The 19296-nt window shown below is 40.1% G+C and overlaps 1 protein-coding gene across 4 annotated transcripts in view; it reads left to right on the plus strand.

Moving 5' to 3' along the window:
- CASK (calcium/calmodulin dependent serine protein kinase) overlaps positions 1-19296 on the plus strand; it is a 362770-nt gene that overhangs the window by 297509 nt on the left and 45965 nt on the right. For all 4 annotated transcript variants that reach the window (XM_044911949.1, XM_044911950.1, XM_044911952.1 and 1 more), the window contains 3 exons: positions 1487-1564; positions 4426-4506; positions 6140-6328. In XM_044911949.1, the coding sequence (XP_044767884.1) occupies positions 1487-1564; positions 4426-4506; positions 6140-6328 (348 nt within the window). The remainder of the gene's footprint in view (positions 1-1486; positions 1565-4425; positions 4507-6139; positions 6329-19296) is intronic.

The raw sequence follows: 19296 nt of genomic DNA on the forward strand, positions 1-19296 counted from the left end.
TTTGTTCTTTGGGTGTTGAGTTTGATGAGTTCTTTATAGATTTTGGATACTAGCCCTTTATCTGATATGTCATTTGCAAATATCTTCTCCCATTCTGTCGGTTGTCTTTTGGTTTTGTTGACATCAACTGTATAATATTTTAAACAGCATTTTACTAGCCTACTTACACTGTGCATTTAACCTCTGATTTAGTAGTACTTTCTCAAAGCCCTCGTTTAAAAATGGTCACTGCTCTATCTTCACAATGTTCTTATTGGGCATCTTTGTAATTATGTATTTATCGTAAGGCATTTTTATGGATGGTATGGCCCAAACAAATCATAAGGCTTTATCTTGCATCAGTATAAGCAAATCTAACTGTAACCTGAAGGATGTATACAGTCAGTATTTGACCTGTACACTAGCATTGTGGTACATGGGAGGAGGGAAAAAAGAACTAAACAAAAACCAATGGAAAAAAACCCACCTATCTTAGAGAAGTTAGGAAATAGACACGGCAGACTAGCCAAAATCCATTTTAACTTTTCACTTTTCAAAGCAGACTGTCAAATGAGCCATTTTGTTTGAGGTAGAAATTAATATTTTATTTTTTATTTATTTTTTTTTAAGATTTTATTTATTTATTCATGAGAGACAGAGAGAGAGAGAGAGGCAGAGGGAGAAGCAGGCTCCCAAGGAGCAGGGAGCCCGATGCGGGACTCGATCCCAGGACCCTGGGATCATGACCTGAGCCGAAGGCAGACGCCCAACCATCTGAGCCACCCAGGCGCCCGAAATTAATATTTTAATTGCATTTCTACCCTACAGAGATTTTTCCTTAAAGAATTAAGTTGTCTTCAGAAAGTCAAATTTTGGATCAGTTAGATTTGTGGAATCTATTTAGATGATATGAAATCTATTTAGATTCTTTTCAGTGTCTTCTCATGCTCTGTGAATTTGCAAATTCAAGAGGAAAAAGTTCATGTCCTTGATTTCCTGCTGAAGGATGCCAGCGCAGATACTGTTAATAAACAGCCCTAGTAAAACAAGCATAAACCTTTTGTGAGAACATTCCTTCCTAGAAGGAGTTGGGTTTGCCCTTTCCCAAGATTTAGATTTCGGTGAAAATTCTTTCAGATGTGTCTTGGCCAGAAAGCATTCTTTCATTTTGCTCTGTATCCATGTTAGTGACTATTGCTTCTACCGGAGGCAACAAAATACTGCACTTTTGAAATAGTGATCGATTTTAAATGAGAAAGGAAACTGCCACATTGACAGAATCTTGGACCATCTATTTGAAGATGATTTTCTAAAACAATACGCATAAGACTCCTCTTGCAACAAGTTTCACTGAATGAGTAAGAGATTATTAATGGGAGGAGACCACTGAAATCATCAGCCAGCGTTTGTCAGAGGAAGATATTGTTTAGTGAAATAATAAATATGCAGCTCTGAACGTTTAGCAAAGAATTATGAGTGTTGATCGGATTTTCTTCTTTGCTTTTAGCTGTATGACAAAATTAACACAAAGTCTTCACCACAAATCAGGAATCCTCCGAGTGATGCAGTACAGAGAGCCAAAGAGGTAAGTGATATATTTTGTAAATGTATCTGGGAGTCATATTTGCTACCTTTATTGAAAACATTTCTGCTGCTCAGTAAGAGGTGGTTTCCTTGGAGTCACAGTTGGACCATTACAGTCAGATTTAGTATTTCTAAGTTTATCACTGAACATTTTACATACAGGAAAGAAAGAAAAGCCTCAGGGACAACAATGCCTCGATTTCTAGTTCTGGTTCTGCTATGTAAACTTGAACATGTTAATATATGAGTTGTACTTCTCTTTTTTAAAAAAAATTATTTTACTGCGCTTGGTTGGAAATAGGCTATGAAAATTTGAGTTGCTTTTTTTAAGGTGGTAGTGTTTGGAAGTTAATTAAATATCTATAGCAATTAAGTATACTGAGTTTAGAGAAAAGTTGTTTTTATAAATTGTCGTCTAGTGTACATGGCTGTACCTATTACCAACTTTTTTTTTTAATGTATTTTTTTTTAATTTTATTATGTTAGTCACCATACAATACATCATTGGTTTTTGATGTGGTGATTCACGATCCATTGTTTTCGTATAACACCCAGTGCTCCATGCAGTACGCCCTCCTTAATACCCATCACCGGGCTAACCAATCCCCCTACCCCCCTCCCCTCTAAAACCCTGTTTGTCTCTCAGAGTCCATAGTCTCTCATGGTTCATCTCTCCCTCCAATCCGCCCCCCCTCATTTTTCCCTTCCTTCTCCTAATGTCCTCCATGCTATTCCTTATGTTTTTTTTTAAGTAATCTCAACACCTAACGTGGGGCTTGAACTCACAAGCCCGAGTTCAAGGATCGCAGGCTCTGCTGACTGAGCCAGCCGGGCATCCCAACTTTTTTATTATAGAAATATGATATTGCAAAAAGTTTGGATAAGTAAAAATCCATCCATAATCCCAGCACCCTAACACAGTAATTTTCATTTCTGCGTATACACTTCCAATCACTACCATTTGCATATAAATTTTATTTTCTATTTTTTTTGCATATAAATTTCATGTAGCTGCAATCAAATGTATCTTTTCTTACTTGATGTTATATAATCATTTTTCCAATGTTTATACTTGGTCTTCATAAATATAAATTCTAATGAGGGGATAAATCTTCTTTGTTACTACTAAATCATAATGAATTAGCAACTCCTCCATTGTTAGACATGTAGTTTTTTTTCTTTCACTTTTGATGTTATAAAAGTCTGTATGCAAATTAATATTTCCCTTTAAAAAGTTTTTATACAGTGAGACTACTAAGTAAAAAGAGTATGAAAGACAGAATCCCTTCCCTACCAGATTTTAAACACCACACCTGCACTAGAGAGCATCGCATATTCACTGAGAAACAAGACCAAGGGTGCTGCTGGACCTGCCCATGCGGTCAAGGGCACCAGCCAGGAGAGGTTCTCTCTGACTTAGGGGATCACACCTCACTGTTTAAAATCACAGACTGTGATGGGCGCCTGGGTGGCTCAGATGGTTAAGCGTCTGCCTTCGGCTCAGGTCATGATCCCAGGGTCCTGGGATTGAGTCCCGCATCGGGCTCTCTGCTCCTTGGGAGCCTGCTTCTCCCTCTGCCTCTCTCTCTCTCTGTCTCTCATGAATAAATAAATAAAAATCTTAAAAAAAAAAAAAATCACAGACTGTGAGAGTAGCAGGGGACCAGAGAGAACACAGAGTTTCATCCTTCCATTCCACTGGTACAGACACTCAAAGCATAAAATACACAGAGGAGAATTTGCTTAACTTCATTACACAATATGAATTAACAGCATAACCAGCACTTGTTAAGGGTTCCTTTAGATAAGAAAGAAACCCTGTAGTGTTTGGTCTTTTTCCTTCTTCCCTGAGGGGGTGATTGAGTAGCACTTAGGTATGCCTGAGAAATCTAAGCCTTAGAGGTCATCTAAATGACCTCTTAATGGTCCTTCTTGCCCCAGTGTTAAGATTCTCCAGGATGAGGAAAGAGATTCCTCTGGGTGGATGACTTGTGTGCCCCTGACATCCAGTCCTGCTGAAGCAGTCTTTGATTGGCTCAATTTTAGGAACTGAGTGCAATGTGTTTAACTACTCTGTGAGTCCAACCATCTATGGTTAGAACCACAAACGTATGTTTACTCTGGGGGGCCGGGGTGGGGGGCGAACAGCAGAGGCTTTCCTCTGGTCTCCATCACATAGTCAAATTTTAAATGGAGTAACTCCATCCTGATGGTAACGGATAACTTTTAGAGTGGAAAGAGAAGTTTTCAGTGGTTTTTGGTTTTAACTGTTCTCTTGGATTCCCTGGCAGCTGATGCTAGGAACTATTCGCAGAAGCATGGTGTCCTCTATGTGAGGAGATGTGTGTGGAGAAGAACACTGACTCTGCCAGGCTGCAGGAAAATTACTGAAGTGTTTCTTTTCTTTAAATCGTTCTTTATGTGAGCCCATGTCATTTTAATCTTTCTAAAAGGAATCGACTGTTTTGTTAATATAAAAAAAGCTGCTATTAACTTTTATTACAGATTCATTTTGAGAGTGAGTTTGGAAAAAAAGATTTGTAGAGATATTTTCCCATTAAGTTGCTTACACCTGTAGTAAATATGTATTGTGGACTTGTTATTTTGTTTTGTATTTTTCAATAACCTGTCGGGTTATAGTTGGGTAATATAGTCAGAGAAATTATAGCAATTTTATTTTTTTATTGCCATCAATAAAGTCCTTTTATATTGATAACCTTTAATAAAGTGATGAATTTTTTCCAAAGTAATTGTTTTGCCTGCTGTAAAAAAATCTATTCATAATTTTTAATTTAAAAGAATTCTCTATTTTCTAAAGCTGACATCCTGATTATCCTGTTACACATCTTGCTTATTTTTTAGGTATTGGAAGAAATTTCATGTTACCCTGAGAATAATGATGCAAAGGAACTAAAGCGTATTTTAACACAACCTCATTTCATGGTAAGTACCAATTAAACTTCTATAGAACTAAAATCTCACTTTCAAAAGAAGTTTTTAATAATCCTCGTAAAATGTGGCCGTCTTCATCAGATACGTCGTTACTCATACAATATCAGACTATTAAGATTACAGTACCACTCTGAAACAAGTAATACATTATATGTTTAAAAGAAGATAGTAGGAAGGGAAAAATGAAGGGGGGAATCGGAGGGGGAGACGAACCATGAGAGACGATGGACTCTGAGAAACAAACTGAGGGTTCTAGAGGGGAGGGGGGTGGGAGGATGGGTTAGCCCGGTGATGGGTATTAAAGAAGGCACGTTCTGCATGGAGCACTGGGTGTTGTTATACACAAACAATGAATCATGGAACACTACATCAAAAACTAATGATGTAATGTATGGTGACTAAGATACCATAATAAAATAAAATTTAAAAAAAAAGATTACAGTACCAGGTAATACCAAATACATCAAGATCCTTTTTGTTTACTTTGTGTCATAGTCGTAAAGATGCTATTCCTAAGGTCGCTCTTCAAGGACTGTATGGTCATCACACAAGGGATTTTCTTTCTGCTAGGATAGTTCTTAAGTCACTGGAACTGTGTATGGTACTTAAACCACAGAGAACTCAAACTGGAGACAGTTTTCACTAAAAAAGAATTCTCTGAACCTTGGTGATTTATGGGAAGAATTCCATCTCTCGACGATGCAGACCTCTTACACTCTCTTCATTCATTTCTATTGTATGGAAAATGGGGACAGCACCTGTAGTTAGCCAGTTTTAACACTAAATGGTTAAACAGAACTCAAAATAGATGAGATACCTTTCTGTGAAACAAGGTCCAGAATTATCTACTTAACTGCAATTCAAAAGCATGATTACAAGTGGAAATCCATGTTAAATATAACATTTTTTATTATGTTCAGTTAGCCACTGTATAGTACATCATTAGTTTTTGAATATAACATTTTTAAAACATTAGCTACATGGGGAGCCTGGGTGGTTCAGTCAGTTAAGCATCTGACTCTTGATTTCAGCTCAGGTCATGATCTCGTGGGTCATGAGATGGAGCCCTGTGCCAGGCTCTGTGCTCAGTAGGGAATCTGCTCAAGATTCTCGGCCTCTCCCTCTGCCCCTCCACCCACTTGTGCTCGCTCGCTCTCTCTGTCTCTCTCAAATAAATAAAATCTTTAAAAAAGGGGAGCCTGGGTGGCTCAGTCGTTAAGCATCTGCCTTCAGCTCAGGTCATGATCCCAGGGTTCTGGGATCAAGCCCCGCGTCGGGCTTCCTGCTCAGCGGGGAGCCTGCTTCTCCCTCTCCCACTCCCCCTGCTTGTGTTCCCTCTCTCACTGTGTCTCTCTCTGTCAAAAAATAAATAAAAATTAAAAAAAAAAAGTTCTTGGTTAATACTATCCGGAAAGATATTTGCTCAAAACTCCAATTATTGCACTGTTTCTTTTTAAATGTGTTCCCATTGTAAGCCCCAGCCCAAATTTGCCACCTCTATTTACAGATGATTCTTTCTACTAAGTTGTTTGAAATTGCATTATGTCTGCCTTTATTTGAAATAACACACTTCTGCTGGAATAGTGCTATTATCAATATTTTTCCTTTCTTCATAAACTACCAGGCCTTACTTCAGACTCACGATGTAGTGGCACATGAAGTTTACAGCGATGAAGCATTGAGGGTCACACCTCCTCCCACCTCTCCCTATTTAAATGGTGATTCTCCAGAAAGCGCCAACGGAGATATGGATATGGAGAATGTGACCAGAGTCCGCCTGGTCCAGTTCCAAAAGAACACAGATGAGCCCATGGTAAGTTTTCTAGACTCTCAAGTCCCAGCCTGAATTAGGGCTCCCAACTTCAGCCTACACTACTAGGGGGCGGGGAGGGAAGGAGGGCACGAGAGTGTTAAAGCAGCCTGTTTCCAGGTCCTCCACCACCTCTCAACCCGCACCCAGAACTGTTCCAGCTGAGGCCATGCCTGAGGCCTCCTCCCACCTCTCCTTTCCCAAATGCTCTGCAACTTCACCAAAAAAGGACCTACCTGGTAGAGTACTCCAGGAAAAACCTTGGGGGCACAATTTGAAATACTGGCATTGAAAAAGCGAATGTCTAATGACATTGTGAAAAACATCCTCTTACAAGATCTGTTGCCTTCAACAAAACCAGAGGAAGACTGATTTGGAAGGCATCCCAAGAACTGAGCAATGTGGCTAAAATAACATTCCTTCCATTCACATCTACCGTTTTAATATGAATTCATTTTCTCGGGGTGTAGGAATAGCATCAGAATCAATTGATGCTGAACCTGCCTCATTGTCACAGAATCCTCATAGATGGGGAAAGGAAGATCGAGGAAAGGCTCCTTGGTGTTAACCGAGCAAAGTGGGGCGTGGGGCAGGAGGGCAGAGTGGAGACCATCCAGGCCAACCAAGCGGCGTGTGCAGAAGCCCACTAGTCAGAAAGGCTCTTCGCGTAATTTCAGAATGGAAAGAAGGCACCACGGCTGCCGTGTAGGAAACGGTGCCTGGCAGGAACGGGACACACGAGTGTTGAAAGAAAGACATGTTAAGGATTCTGTTCTTTGTCTCAAAGACAGTGGGAGGCTCTTGAAGAGTTTCAAGCAGGGAGAGAAGATCAGATTTGCATTTTAGAAAGACGCCCTCCAGAGAATGGATTAGAGGAGGAGGAGCGAGGTTGTAGGGAGACCAGTGAGGAGATTATTGCCTAGGACCGGGGAGAGTGGATGGGACTGGGAGCTAGAGGGGCGGAAACCAAATGGAAAGAAGTGAACAGACTTAACAAAAAAGTAAAATCAATAGACCTGGATAATAGATTGACGGTGGGGACTGAGGGAGAAACAGTTACCAAGGATGTCCCTTAAGCTTTAGATTTTCACAACCAGATGGACAGTGATGCTACCCATTGAGAGAAAGACTATTGGAAAAGTTCCGTATTTGGGGGAGGAATCCTATCTTTAGGGGGAAGGGGGGGGAAAGCATTCAAACTTAACGCATTCATGTCTTTCCCTCGGAGCATGGAAAAGGGATATTGGGATATAGAAAAACAAATTCCCTACTTAAGAAAGTTGCCCAGTTGCTTTCCAGATTAAAGGGAGAGCTACAGAGCAGTGATTCTCTGACTGCCATTTCCAGAGAGCCCTCAAGCCTAGATGTTTCTGGTTGTAATTCTCACTTACTGACCTCTGCCCAGCACTTGCAGCAGGCAGGGGGCATGTGAATCACTTCACCCCTTTTTGGTGCCATCCAAACAACCCTCTGGCTTAAGAGCACAGGCAGTAGCAGCCTTTGGCTGCCTTGGGCAGATCACTTCAAGTCTGCTCCTACTTTGCTTAGCAATTATTGCCAGAAGCATACTTGACTAAATGACCCCCAAGATCCCACCTGGCTCTGAAGGTTTAGTATCCATTTATTCATATTATCCATTCACTCATTTAGCAAATGATTGTTAAGTGCCTACTGTGCGCCAATCACTGTGTTGGATGCCAGTGATGTAGCAGCAGGTAAGACACGGCCCCTTCCCAGAGCTCACTTTCCCCAGGGCTGCCAGCATCAAATCAGTAAGTAGGCAGTTCAGCACAGTTTGCTAAACACGAACAGTTATGATAGAGCTATAGAGGAGAGAAGGCTGTGTCAAGAGGCAAGAAGAAGTGATGACGTTCAGCCAAGCAAAATAGACAGGAAAGCTGGAAGGACCACAAGAAGGAGGCCCAGAAGTGTCCTGTGATCATCATATTCTAAAGCAGCCCAATGACATTTGTGTGGTCTTTTCTATGGAGGCTCACTACCTAAACACCATAGACTGAGTAAAAATGTATCCCTCAGTTACTTTTCTCAGAAAGCATAAAATAGCCCTGAGTCTCCCCTAAAAGTCTCCTTAAAAAAAGCCCTTCTCTGTTCTGTCTTTGATCCTACTGAAAGTGTGCGTTCTCCCTTTGACTGGTTGCCATAAAAATGGGAATTATTTGATGTAAAATAGATATTTTCAACAATGGAATACAGTTCTCCATTACATTTAATACAGCTTCATTTGCTTGGTTAGTTGTCTTATTAAAAGCATTATATTACTGTGCAGGATATGCCTATATTATCTCTTTTGTTTTTTGGACCTTCTGTAATGTGTCCAACTATGTTAGATCCACCCTACAAGGGTGATACACTCCCATTTACACCCTTGTTTTCCCATTTACAAATTCACCTTGAAATTACTCTCAGTTGATTGAGACTCCCTTAGTCGCAAGTGATGAAGACCGGACTTGAACTAGCTTGGACAATAGGGGAAAGGCTTATATAAACAAGGAAAGGCCAGGAGTCTACCCCAAGCTGGGGGTAGGTTCATGAGTAGGCACCCATCCCAAGCTGGACCAGTCCCTTCCCTGGAATTTGGGAACTTGGGAACAGAGAGAACATGAGTCAGTTCCTCTCTGCAAAGAAATGTTTGGGGCAGACAAAATAATAAATGTTATTAACTCTAGTCGGTTTGAGGTGAACTTCCCCCTAGTCATAAGAGACCCTGTCTGTCTCATCAATGTTGTCTATTCACTAATGAATAGTCTCATTCATTATGTGCCTAGCAGAGTACCTGCCCACATAACAGGATCGCAGTAACATTGGTTGAATGAATACATTAATTTATTAATTTCAAGGATTGAACCCCCATCATACTGTCATTTCCCTTATGAAATTAGATTTAAGTTACACATTAATTTATAGCATTTCTCCAGGAACACCTCTCTTGGTAACCTACATGCTGATTGAATATACAAGTTGGAAATGAAACTTGAACATTACAGTTGAACATTGGGACTAGAAACATTTTGATATACCAGTTTTTCACATTGCTTGCCTACCACTTCTAAGAACTGCAAAATAGGAACCAAGCAAAGTTACATTTTGTGGAATTGTGCAGATTCAGTGTCTAAATTATAAAGGTTCAAATATTTTCATGAAGCTTTCCAACAGAGTATTATTCTCCAATGAAGAAGATAAGACAGTCCCCCTACCCTTATCTCAAATTCAAGACCGGTTTTCATCAAGGGAACTTGTTAAAAATATAGATTTCTGGGCTCCATTCCAGACCTCCTGAATCTAAATCCAAAGAGTGAGTTTAAAAGACAGTATTATTTAAAAGGTCCCCATGTGATTTGTAGGATCAGCCATGTCTAGTACAAAAAATATGCTTATGAAATTTTATCTTATAATAGAGAATAATGGGAAAACAAAAAGTAATCTCTGTAGACCACTAGTCTGGCATTAAATATGTGGAGCTTCTCGTTCTGGCCAAGATGGAGTAACAAGGACCAGATTTACCCTCTCACCTGAAATAAGCAAAAAAACGTAAAAGCAAACAAAATTACATGAAAGAACAATTTTCAAGACATTGGACATCAGTCAACAAAGGAAAATGATCCCTAAGAGACAGGAAGCACACAGGGTGAGCCCTATGATTGCCTGACCTTAGTGACTTGAGAGAGTTTCCAGGCCACAGCACAGGAGGGGAAAACTGAAGCAGAGCAGGCAGACACCCTGAATTGAGGAGACAGAGCTGAGAATCCGAGGAGACCTAGGCACCTCAAGTGCATAGGACAGAGGACTGAAGAAGAGAGAGCTGCGCAGAGAGAGAACCCCAGAGATCTGTAGAGGGTCCCCCTGAAGTATTCATCTGAGTTATGATCAGTGCATTTATGAGAGGAAACTACCCAGAGCCAAGGAAAGACCATCCAAAAGGATTAGAGGGAACAGTACCGAATACTCACTGCCCATTAGCCACCAGCTGGACTGGAAAACAAATTCATGGGGCACTGCATAGAGTGCGCAGGAAGATCTTGTCTCAGTAATGAAGAATAATTAGCCCTAGGCTCAGAATTGCTCAAGACCTGCCTAACAAATCATGAAAGCAAGACCCAAAGGATCAAACTAATTGACCCAAGTAAGTGAACTATATCCCAGAACAAAGCCTAAGAATATTTATAGGAATAAAAAACATCTAGCATGCAGCAAGATAAAATTCACAATGTCTGGCCCTGACTCAAAGATTGCTAGGCATGTAAAGAAGGGGGAAAATGTGACTGAAAATGTGAATAATCAATCAAAACTGACAGACTGACAAAGATATTAGAATTAGAATGGGATTAATGGCAGATCAGACATTTGAGAAAAAAAGATTAGTGAACTCAAAGATGTGGCAATAGAAACGACCCAAAATGAAATACAGAAAAAGAATTTTTAAAAATGAAAAAAGCAGGGATGCCTAGGTGGCTCAGTTGGTTAAGCATCTGACTCTTGATTTTAGCTCAGATCGTGATCTCAGGGTCATGAGATCGAGCCCCACATCAGGCTCCATGCTGGTTGTGGAGCCTGCTTAAGATTCTCTCTCTCCCTTTGCCCCCCCCCCCCCCAACTTGCATTCGTGTGCTCTCTTTCTTTCTCTCTAAAAAAAGGAAAAAAGCATCGCTGAGCTCTGGGACAACTTCAGGCAGCCTAACATATGGTTAATTGGATTCTATGAAGGAGAAGAGAGAGAAAGGATATTTGAAGAAATAATGGATGAAAACATTCCAGACTTAATGAAAGCTATAAATCTTCAGGTGTAAGACCACAATGAACCCCAAACCCAAGAAACATGAAGAAAAAAACACCAGGGTACATCTTAATCAAATGGTTTAGAAACCATGATAAATAGAAGATCTTAAAAACAGATAAAAATGTTACATACAGAGGAACAAAGATAAGAGTGGCATCAGACTTCTTATCAGAAACAATACAGTTAAGAAGAACAGTGTCTTTAAAGTACTGAAAGAAAAAACAAAACCTTGAGAGGTTTTGTCTTAGAATTCAAAACCAAGCAAAGGTATGTTTCAAAAACTAAAGGCAAAATAAAAACATTTTCAGACATACCAAAACTGAAAGAATTCAGTAGCCCTACAGTATAAGAAATGTTAAAGGACATCCTGATCATTAAAATATCTTTAAAAGATAATTGGCAGTTTAAACAAAAATAACAGCAATGTGTTTGAGGGCTTATTACATGTAAAAGTAAAATGTATAACTGTAGCAAAAAGGTCAGGAGAAAGGAAGTAGAACTATACTGTTAAAAGGTTCTTTTTTTTTTAAGATCTTAGTTATTTATTTGACAGAGACACAGCGAGAGAGGAAACACAAGCAGGGGGAGTGGGAGAGGGAGAAGCAGGCTTCCCGCGGAGCAGGGAGCCTGATGCGGGACTCGATCCCAGGAACTTAGGATCATGACCTGAGCTGAAGGCAGATGCTTAACGACACCCAGGCGCCCCTGTTAAAAGATTCTTATACTATATGTGACATTGTATGATATCACTTGAAGGTAGACTGTGATAAGTTAAACATGTATCCTATCAGCCCTGAAGCAACCACTGAAACAACAAAACCGAATTATAGCCCATCAGACAACACAGGAGAGAAAATAGAATAAAAATAAGCTAATCCAAAAGAAGGCAGAAAAAGAGGAAAAAAGGGAACATGGAACAGATGGAACAAAAACAAATAGCAACAAGAGGGGCGCCTGGGAGGCTCAGTTGTTAAGCGTCTGCCTTTGGCCCAGGTCATGATCCCAGGATCCTGAGATCAAGCCCTGCGTTGGGCTCCCTGCTCTGCGGGAAGCCTGCTTCTCCCTCTCCCACGCCCCCTGCTTGTGTTCCCTCTCTCACTGTGTCTCTCTCTGTCAAATAAATAAATAAAATCTTTAAGAAAAATAAATAGCAACAAGATATATTTATACCTGACTATGTTAATAATCCTGTGAAATGCAAATAGTCTAAATTCCCCAAATTAAGAAGCAGAGATTGTCAGATGGGGGAGGGGGGCAAACCCAACTATATATTGCCTACAAGCATTGCTTTGTACATAGATAAATAGCTTCAAAGTAAAAGGATGGAAGAAGACGTATTATGATGGCATTAAACAAAAGGAAGCTGGAGTGGCTATATTAATATCAAGGTATAATTCTCAGACCACATTATGATTAAATTGGAGATGAATAACAGACCTTGGGAAAATTGCCCAAGCATTTGAAAACTAAATAACACAATTCTAAATAACCCGTGGATCAAAGAAGAAATCAAAAGGGAAATTAAAAAGTATTTTGAAGTGAATGAAAATGAAACAACAACATACCAGAATTTCTGGGATGCTGTGAAAGCAGTACTTAGGGAGAAATGCATAGCACTAAACACCTATATTAGAAAAGAAATATCTTAAATGACCTCACCTTCTACCTTAAGAAACTAGAACAAAAAAGAGCACGTTAGACACAAAGTGAGTGAAAGAAAAGAAATAATAAAGATCAAAATGGAAATTAATGAAACAGAAAACAGAATAGAGAGAAAAATCAATAAAACAAGCTTTTTCTTTGAGAAGGTCAGATTGATCAGGAAAAAAGGACGACATTAATGACCAGTATCCTGCATAAAAGAGTAACACTACTACAGAATCTACAGACATAAAAAGTATAAGGAAATCTTATAAACAATTTTATGCCAAGAAATTCAGCAACTTAGATGAAATGGACAAATTCCCTGGAAGACAGAAGCACACCAAAGCTCACTTAAGGAATACACTGGATTGCCCTAAACTATTTAAAAATTGAATTTGGAGGAGGAGTAGGAGACCCAAATTTCATCTTGTCCCAGGAATTCAGCCAGATAGTTATCAAACCATTCTGAACACCTACAAACTCAACAGGAGATCGAAGAAAAGAATAGCAGCAACTCTCTGAACAGAAAAGTGACCACTTTCTAGAAGGTAGGACGTGCAGAGAAGTGAATCCGAGGTGATATTCGGGAGGATAGACGGCGGGGGAGGGGGCCTCTGTCAGCCACTACCGGCAAGTGATAGAACCGTGGAGCACAAAACTGGAACTTTTAGAAGTCTGCTCCGCTGAGGGACGTCGCTCCAGTGGCTAAGCGGGGGTTGGAACCCTCGCTGGGACAGTGTGGTCTCAGGACCCTCGGGGTCACAGAAGGAACGGGGGTGCCCGAGTGCGGCAGAGCTTCCAGGTACCAGAGCGGGGAAGCCAGCTGCAGAGACGGAGTGAGGAGTGGGCTCTCAGCTTGGGGTTGCCATAAACCGTGATCCGTGGCACAGTCAGGCCACTGCTCCTCCAGCAGGGACCCAACAAGTGGCAGATCCGGGGAGACTCCCCTTCCTCCCCTGGGAGGAGCGGCACAGGAGCACACCGCAGGGATCTGCTGGGTTTAGAGACTCCACATGGGGTCGGGTGCCAGAGATAGAAACGCTCGGTCACAGGCCGGGTGAGCACGGAGTGTGGCCAGAGACCAGGGAGACGGGAGTGACTGACTGCTTTTCTCTGGGCCTCACTGAGGAGTGGGGCCCTGAGTTCTTGGCTCCTCCGGAGCGGAGATTGGGAGGCCACCATTTTCACTCTCATCCTCCAAAGCTGTACAGAAAGCTTGCAGGGAACAAAAGCTCCCAAGAGCAAACCCGAGCAGATTACTTAGCCCAGACCCAGCAAGGGCGGGGCAATTCCACCTGGGGCACCTGGTGGCAAAGACATTTGAGAATCAACGCAACAGGCCCCTCCCCCATAAGATCAGCAAGAGCAGCTAGCCACGACCAAGTTTACCAATCAATGAGAACAGCAGAACTCCAGCACCACGGGAATACAGCACATAGAGTTCATGGCTTTTTTCCCCCTGATTCTTTAGTCTTTCAAAGATAATTTTTTTAATCTTCTTTTCTTTTTCTATTTTTTTTTTAATTTTTCTTTTTCCCTTTCTCAACCAACATCTCATCAATCCCTTTTTTAAAAATCCTTTTTATTTTTCATTTTTAGAGTCATATTCTATCCCTTCATAGTAGTTAACCTTATTTTTGGTATATATATAAGTTGTTCTCTCTTTAAAATTTTTGGGATACAGTTTCTTCTAACAGACGAAAATATACCCTAAATTTCTAGTGTATGGCGGCTTTGTTCTAGTCTCCTGCCTGATCATATTCTCTCCCCCTTTTTTTTTTTAATTTTTCTTTCTTTTTTCAACCAACTTTTTATCTTATCAATTCCTTTTATAAAATCTTTTATAATTTTCATCTTTACAGTCATATTCCATCCCTTCATTGTATTTACCCTTATCTTTGTACAATTATAAGTTTTTCTTTCTTTAAAATTTTGGGAGGCAGTTTCTTCTAACAGACCAAAATACGCCCAAAATGTAGTGTGTGGCTCTGATCTATTCACCAGCCTGATCGTATTCTTTTTCTTTTCTTTCTTTCCCTTTCTTTTCCCCCCGGTTTCAGGTCCCTTCTGATTTGTTTAGTGTATATTTTTCTGGGGTCATTGTTACCCTTTTAGCATTTTGTATTCTCATTCATCTGTTCTCCTCTGGACAAAATGACAGGACAGAAAAACTCACCTCAAAAAAAAAGAATAAGAGGCAGTACCGACTGTCAGGGACCTAATCAATATGGACATTAGTAAGATGTCAGAACTAGAGTTCAGAATGACAATTATAAAGATACTAGCTGGGCTTGAAAAAAGCATGGAGGATATTAGAGAAACCCTTTCTGGAGAAATAAAAGAACTAAAATCTAACCAAGTCGAAATCAAAAAGGCTATTAATGAGGTGCAATCAAAAATGGAGGCTCTAACTGCTAGGATAAATGAGGAAGAAGAGAGAATTAGTGATATAGAAGATGAACTGTTGGAGAATAAAGAAGCTGAGAAAAAGAGAAATACTGGATAACGAGGGCAGAATTCGAGAGATAAGTGATACCATAAGACAAAACAATATTACAATAATTGGGATCCCAGAGGAAGAAGAAAGAGAGGGGCAGAAGGTATATTGGAGCAAATTATAGCAGAGAACTTCCCTAGTTTGGGGACGGAAAGAGGCATCAAAATCCAGGAGGCACAGAGAACCCCCCCCTCAAAATCAATAAAAATAGATCAACACCCCAACATCTAATAGTAAAACTTACAAGTCTCAGAGATAAAGAGAAAATCCTGAAAGCAGCTTGGGACAAAAGGTCTGTAACCTACAATGGTAGAAACATTAGATTGGCAGCAGACCTCTCCACAGAGACCTGGCAGGCCTGAAAGGACTGGCATGATATATTCAGAGAACTAAACGAGAAAAATACGAGCCAAGAATACTATATCCAGCTAGGCTGTCATTGAAAATAGGAGAGATAAAAAGCTTCCAGGACAAACAAAAACTAAAAGAATTTGCAAACGCCAAACCAGCCCTACAAGAAATATTGAAAGGGGTCTTCTAAGCAAAGAGAGAGCCTAAAAGTAACATAGACCAGAAAGGAATAGAGACAATATACAGTAACAGCCACCTTACAAGCAATACAATGGCACTAAATTCATATCTTTCAATAGTTACCCTGAATGTAAATGGGCTAAATGCCCCAATCAAAAGACATTAGGTATCAGATTGGATAAAGAAACAAGACCCATCGGGCGCCTGGGTGGCTCAGTTGGTTAAGCGACTGCCTTCGGCTCAGGTCATGATCCTGGAGTCCCAGGATAGAGTCCCGGATCGGGCTCCCTGCTCGGCAGGGAGTCTGCTTCTCCCTCTGACCCTCCCCCCTCTCCTGCTCTCTCTCTCTCATTCTCTCTTTCAAATAAATAAATAAAATCTTTAAAAAAAAAAAAAAAAGAAACAAGACCCATCAATATGCTGCCTGCAAGAGACTCATTTTAGACCCAAAGACACCTCCAGATTGAAAGTGAGGGGCTAGAAAACCATTTACCATGCTAATGGACATCAAAAGAAAGCTGGGGTGGCAATCCTTATATCAGACAAATTAGATTTTAAACCAAAAACTGTAATAAGAGATGAAGGAGGACACTATATCCTACTTAAAGGGTCTATCCAACAAGAAGATCTAACAATTGTAAATATCTATGCCCCTAACATGGGAGCAGCCAATTATATAAGCCAATTAATAACAAAATCAAAGAAACACATCGACAACAATACAATAATAGTAGGGGACTTTAACATCCCCCTCACTGCAATGGGCAGATCATCTAAGCAAAAGATCAACAAGGCAATAAGGGCTTTGAATGACACACTGGGTGAGATGGACTTCACAGATATATTCAGAACATTCCATCCTAAAGCAACAGAATACACATTCTTCTCTACTGCACATGGAACATTCTCCAGAATAGATCACATCCTAGGTCACAAATCAGGTCTCAACAGGTACCAAAAGATTGGGATCATTCCCTGCATATTTTCAGACCACAGTGCTTTGAAACTGGAACTCAGTCACAAGAGGAAAGTTGGAAAGAACTCAAATATGTGGAGGCTAAAGAGCATCCTACTAAAGAATGAATGGGTCAACCAGAAAATTAAAGAAGAATTAAAAAATTCATGGAAACAAATGAAAATGAAAACACAACTGTTCAAAATCTTTGGGATGCAGTAAAGGCTGTCCTAAGAGGAAAGTATATAGCAATACAAGCCTTTCTCAAGAAACAAGAAAGGTCTCAAATACACAACCTAACCCTACACCTAAAGGAGCAATAAAAGAGCAAATAAAGCCTAAACCCAGCAGGAGAAGAGAAATAATAAAGATCAGAGCAGAAATCAATGAAATAGAAACCAAAAGAACAGTAGAACAGATCAATGAAACTAGGAGCTGGTTCTTTGAAAGAAGTAATAAGATTGATAAACCCCTGGCCAGACTTACCAAAAAGAAAAGAGAAACGACCCAAATAAATAAAATCATGAATGAAAGAGGAGAGATCACAACCAACATCAAAGAAATATAAACACTTATAAGAACATATTATGAGTAACTATATGCCAGCAAATGAGACAATTTGGAAGAAATGGATGCATTCCTAGAGACGTATAAACTACCAAAACTGAACCAGGAAGAAATAGGAAACCTGAACAGACCCATAACCAGCAAGGAAATTGAAGCAGTAATCAAAAATCTCCCAACAAACAAGAGCCCAAGGCCAGATGGCTTCCCAGGGGAGTTCTACCAAATATTTAAAGCATTAATACCTATTCTTCTGAAACTGTTCCAGAAAATAGAAATGGAAGGAAAACTTCCAAACTCATTTTATGAGGCCAGCGTTACCTTGATCCCAAAACCAGACAAAGACCCCATCAAAAAGGAGAACTACAGACCAATATCCCTGATGAACATGGATGCAAAAATTCTCACCAAAATACTAACCAGTAGGATCCAACAACACATTAAAAGGATTATTCACCACGACCAAGTGGGATTTATTCCTGGGCTGCAAGGTTGGTTCAACATCCACAAATCAATCAATGGGATACACGACATTAATAAAAGAAAGAACAAGAACCATATGATCCTCTCAATAAATGCAGAAAAAGCATTTGACAAAGTACAGCATTCTTTCTTGATCAAAACTCTTCACAGTGTAGGGAGAGGGTACATACCTCAATATCATAAAAGCCACCTATGAAAAACCCACAGCAAATATCATTCTCAATGGGGAAAAACTGAGAGCTTCCCCCTAAGGTCAGGAACACGGCAGGAACTAGCACCACTGCTATTCAACATAGTATTAGAAGTCCTAGCCTCAGCAATCAGACAACAAAAAGAAATCAAAGGCATCCAAATCGGCAAAAAATAAGTCAAACTCTCGCTCTTTGCAGATGATATGATACTTTATGTGGAAAACCCAAAAGACTCCACCCCAAAACTGCTAGAACTCATACAGGAATTCAGTAGAGTGGCAGGATATAAAATCAATCCACAGAAATCAATGGCATTTCTATACACCAACAACAAGACAGAAGAAAGAGAAATTAAGGAGTCGATCCCATTTATAATTGCACGCAAAACCATAAGATACCTAGGAATAAATCTAACCAAAGAGGCAAAGGATCTGTACTCAGAAAACTATAGGACGCTCATGAAAGAAATTGAGAAAGACACAAAGAAATGGAAAAACGTTCCATGCTCATGGATTGGAAGAACAAATACTGTGAAAATGTCTATGCTACTACCCAAAGCAGTCTACACATTCAGTGCAATCCCTATCAAAATACCATCAACTTTTTTTCCACAGAAATGGAACAAATAATCCTAAAATTTGTATGGAACCAGAAAAGACCCTGAATAGCCAGAGGAATGTTGAAAAAGAAAAGCAAAGCGGGTGGCATCACAATTCCAGACTTCAAAGCTGTAATCATCAACACAGTATGGTACTGGCACAAAAACAGACACATAGATCAGTGGAACAGAAGAGAGAGCCCAGAAATGGACCCTCAACTCTTTGGTCAACTAATCTTCGACAAAGCAGGAAAAAGTGTCCAATGGAAAAAAGACAGTCTCTTCAACAAATGGTGTTGGGAAAATCAGACAGCCACATGCAGAAGAATGAAACTGGACCATTTCCTTACACCACACACAAAAATAGACTCAAAATGGATGAAAGACCTAAATGTGAGACAGGAGTCCATCAAAATCCTAGAGGAGAACAAAGGCAGCAACCTCTTCGACCTCAGCCACAGCAACTTCTCCCTAGACACATCGCCAAAGGTAAGGGAAGCAAGGGCAAAAATGAACTATTGGGATTTCCTTAAGATAAAAAGCTTTTGCAAAGCAAAGGAAACAGTCAACAAAACCAAAAGACAACCAACAGAATGGGAGAAGATATTTGCAAATGACATATCAGATAAAGGGCTAGTATCCAAAATCTATAAAGAACTTATCAAACTCGGGATGCCTGGGTGGCTCAGTCAGTTAAGTGTCTGCCTTCAGCT

This window comes from Neomonachus schauinslandi, chromosome X, assembly GCF_002201575.2.
Source record: "Neomonachus schauinslandi chromosome X, ASM220157v2, whole genome shotgun sequence".
Taxonomy (NCBI): domain Eukaryota; kingdom Metazoa; phylum Chordata; class Mammalia; order Carnivora; family Phocidae; genus Neomonachus; species Neomonachus schauinslandi.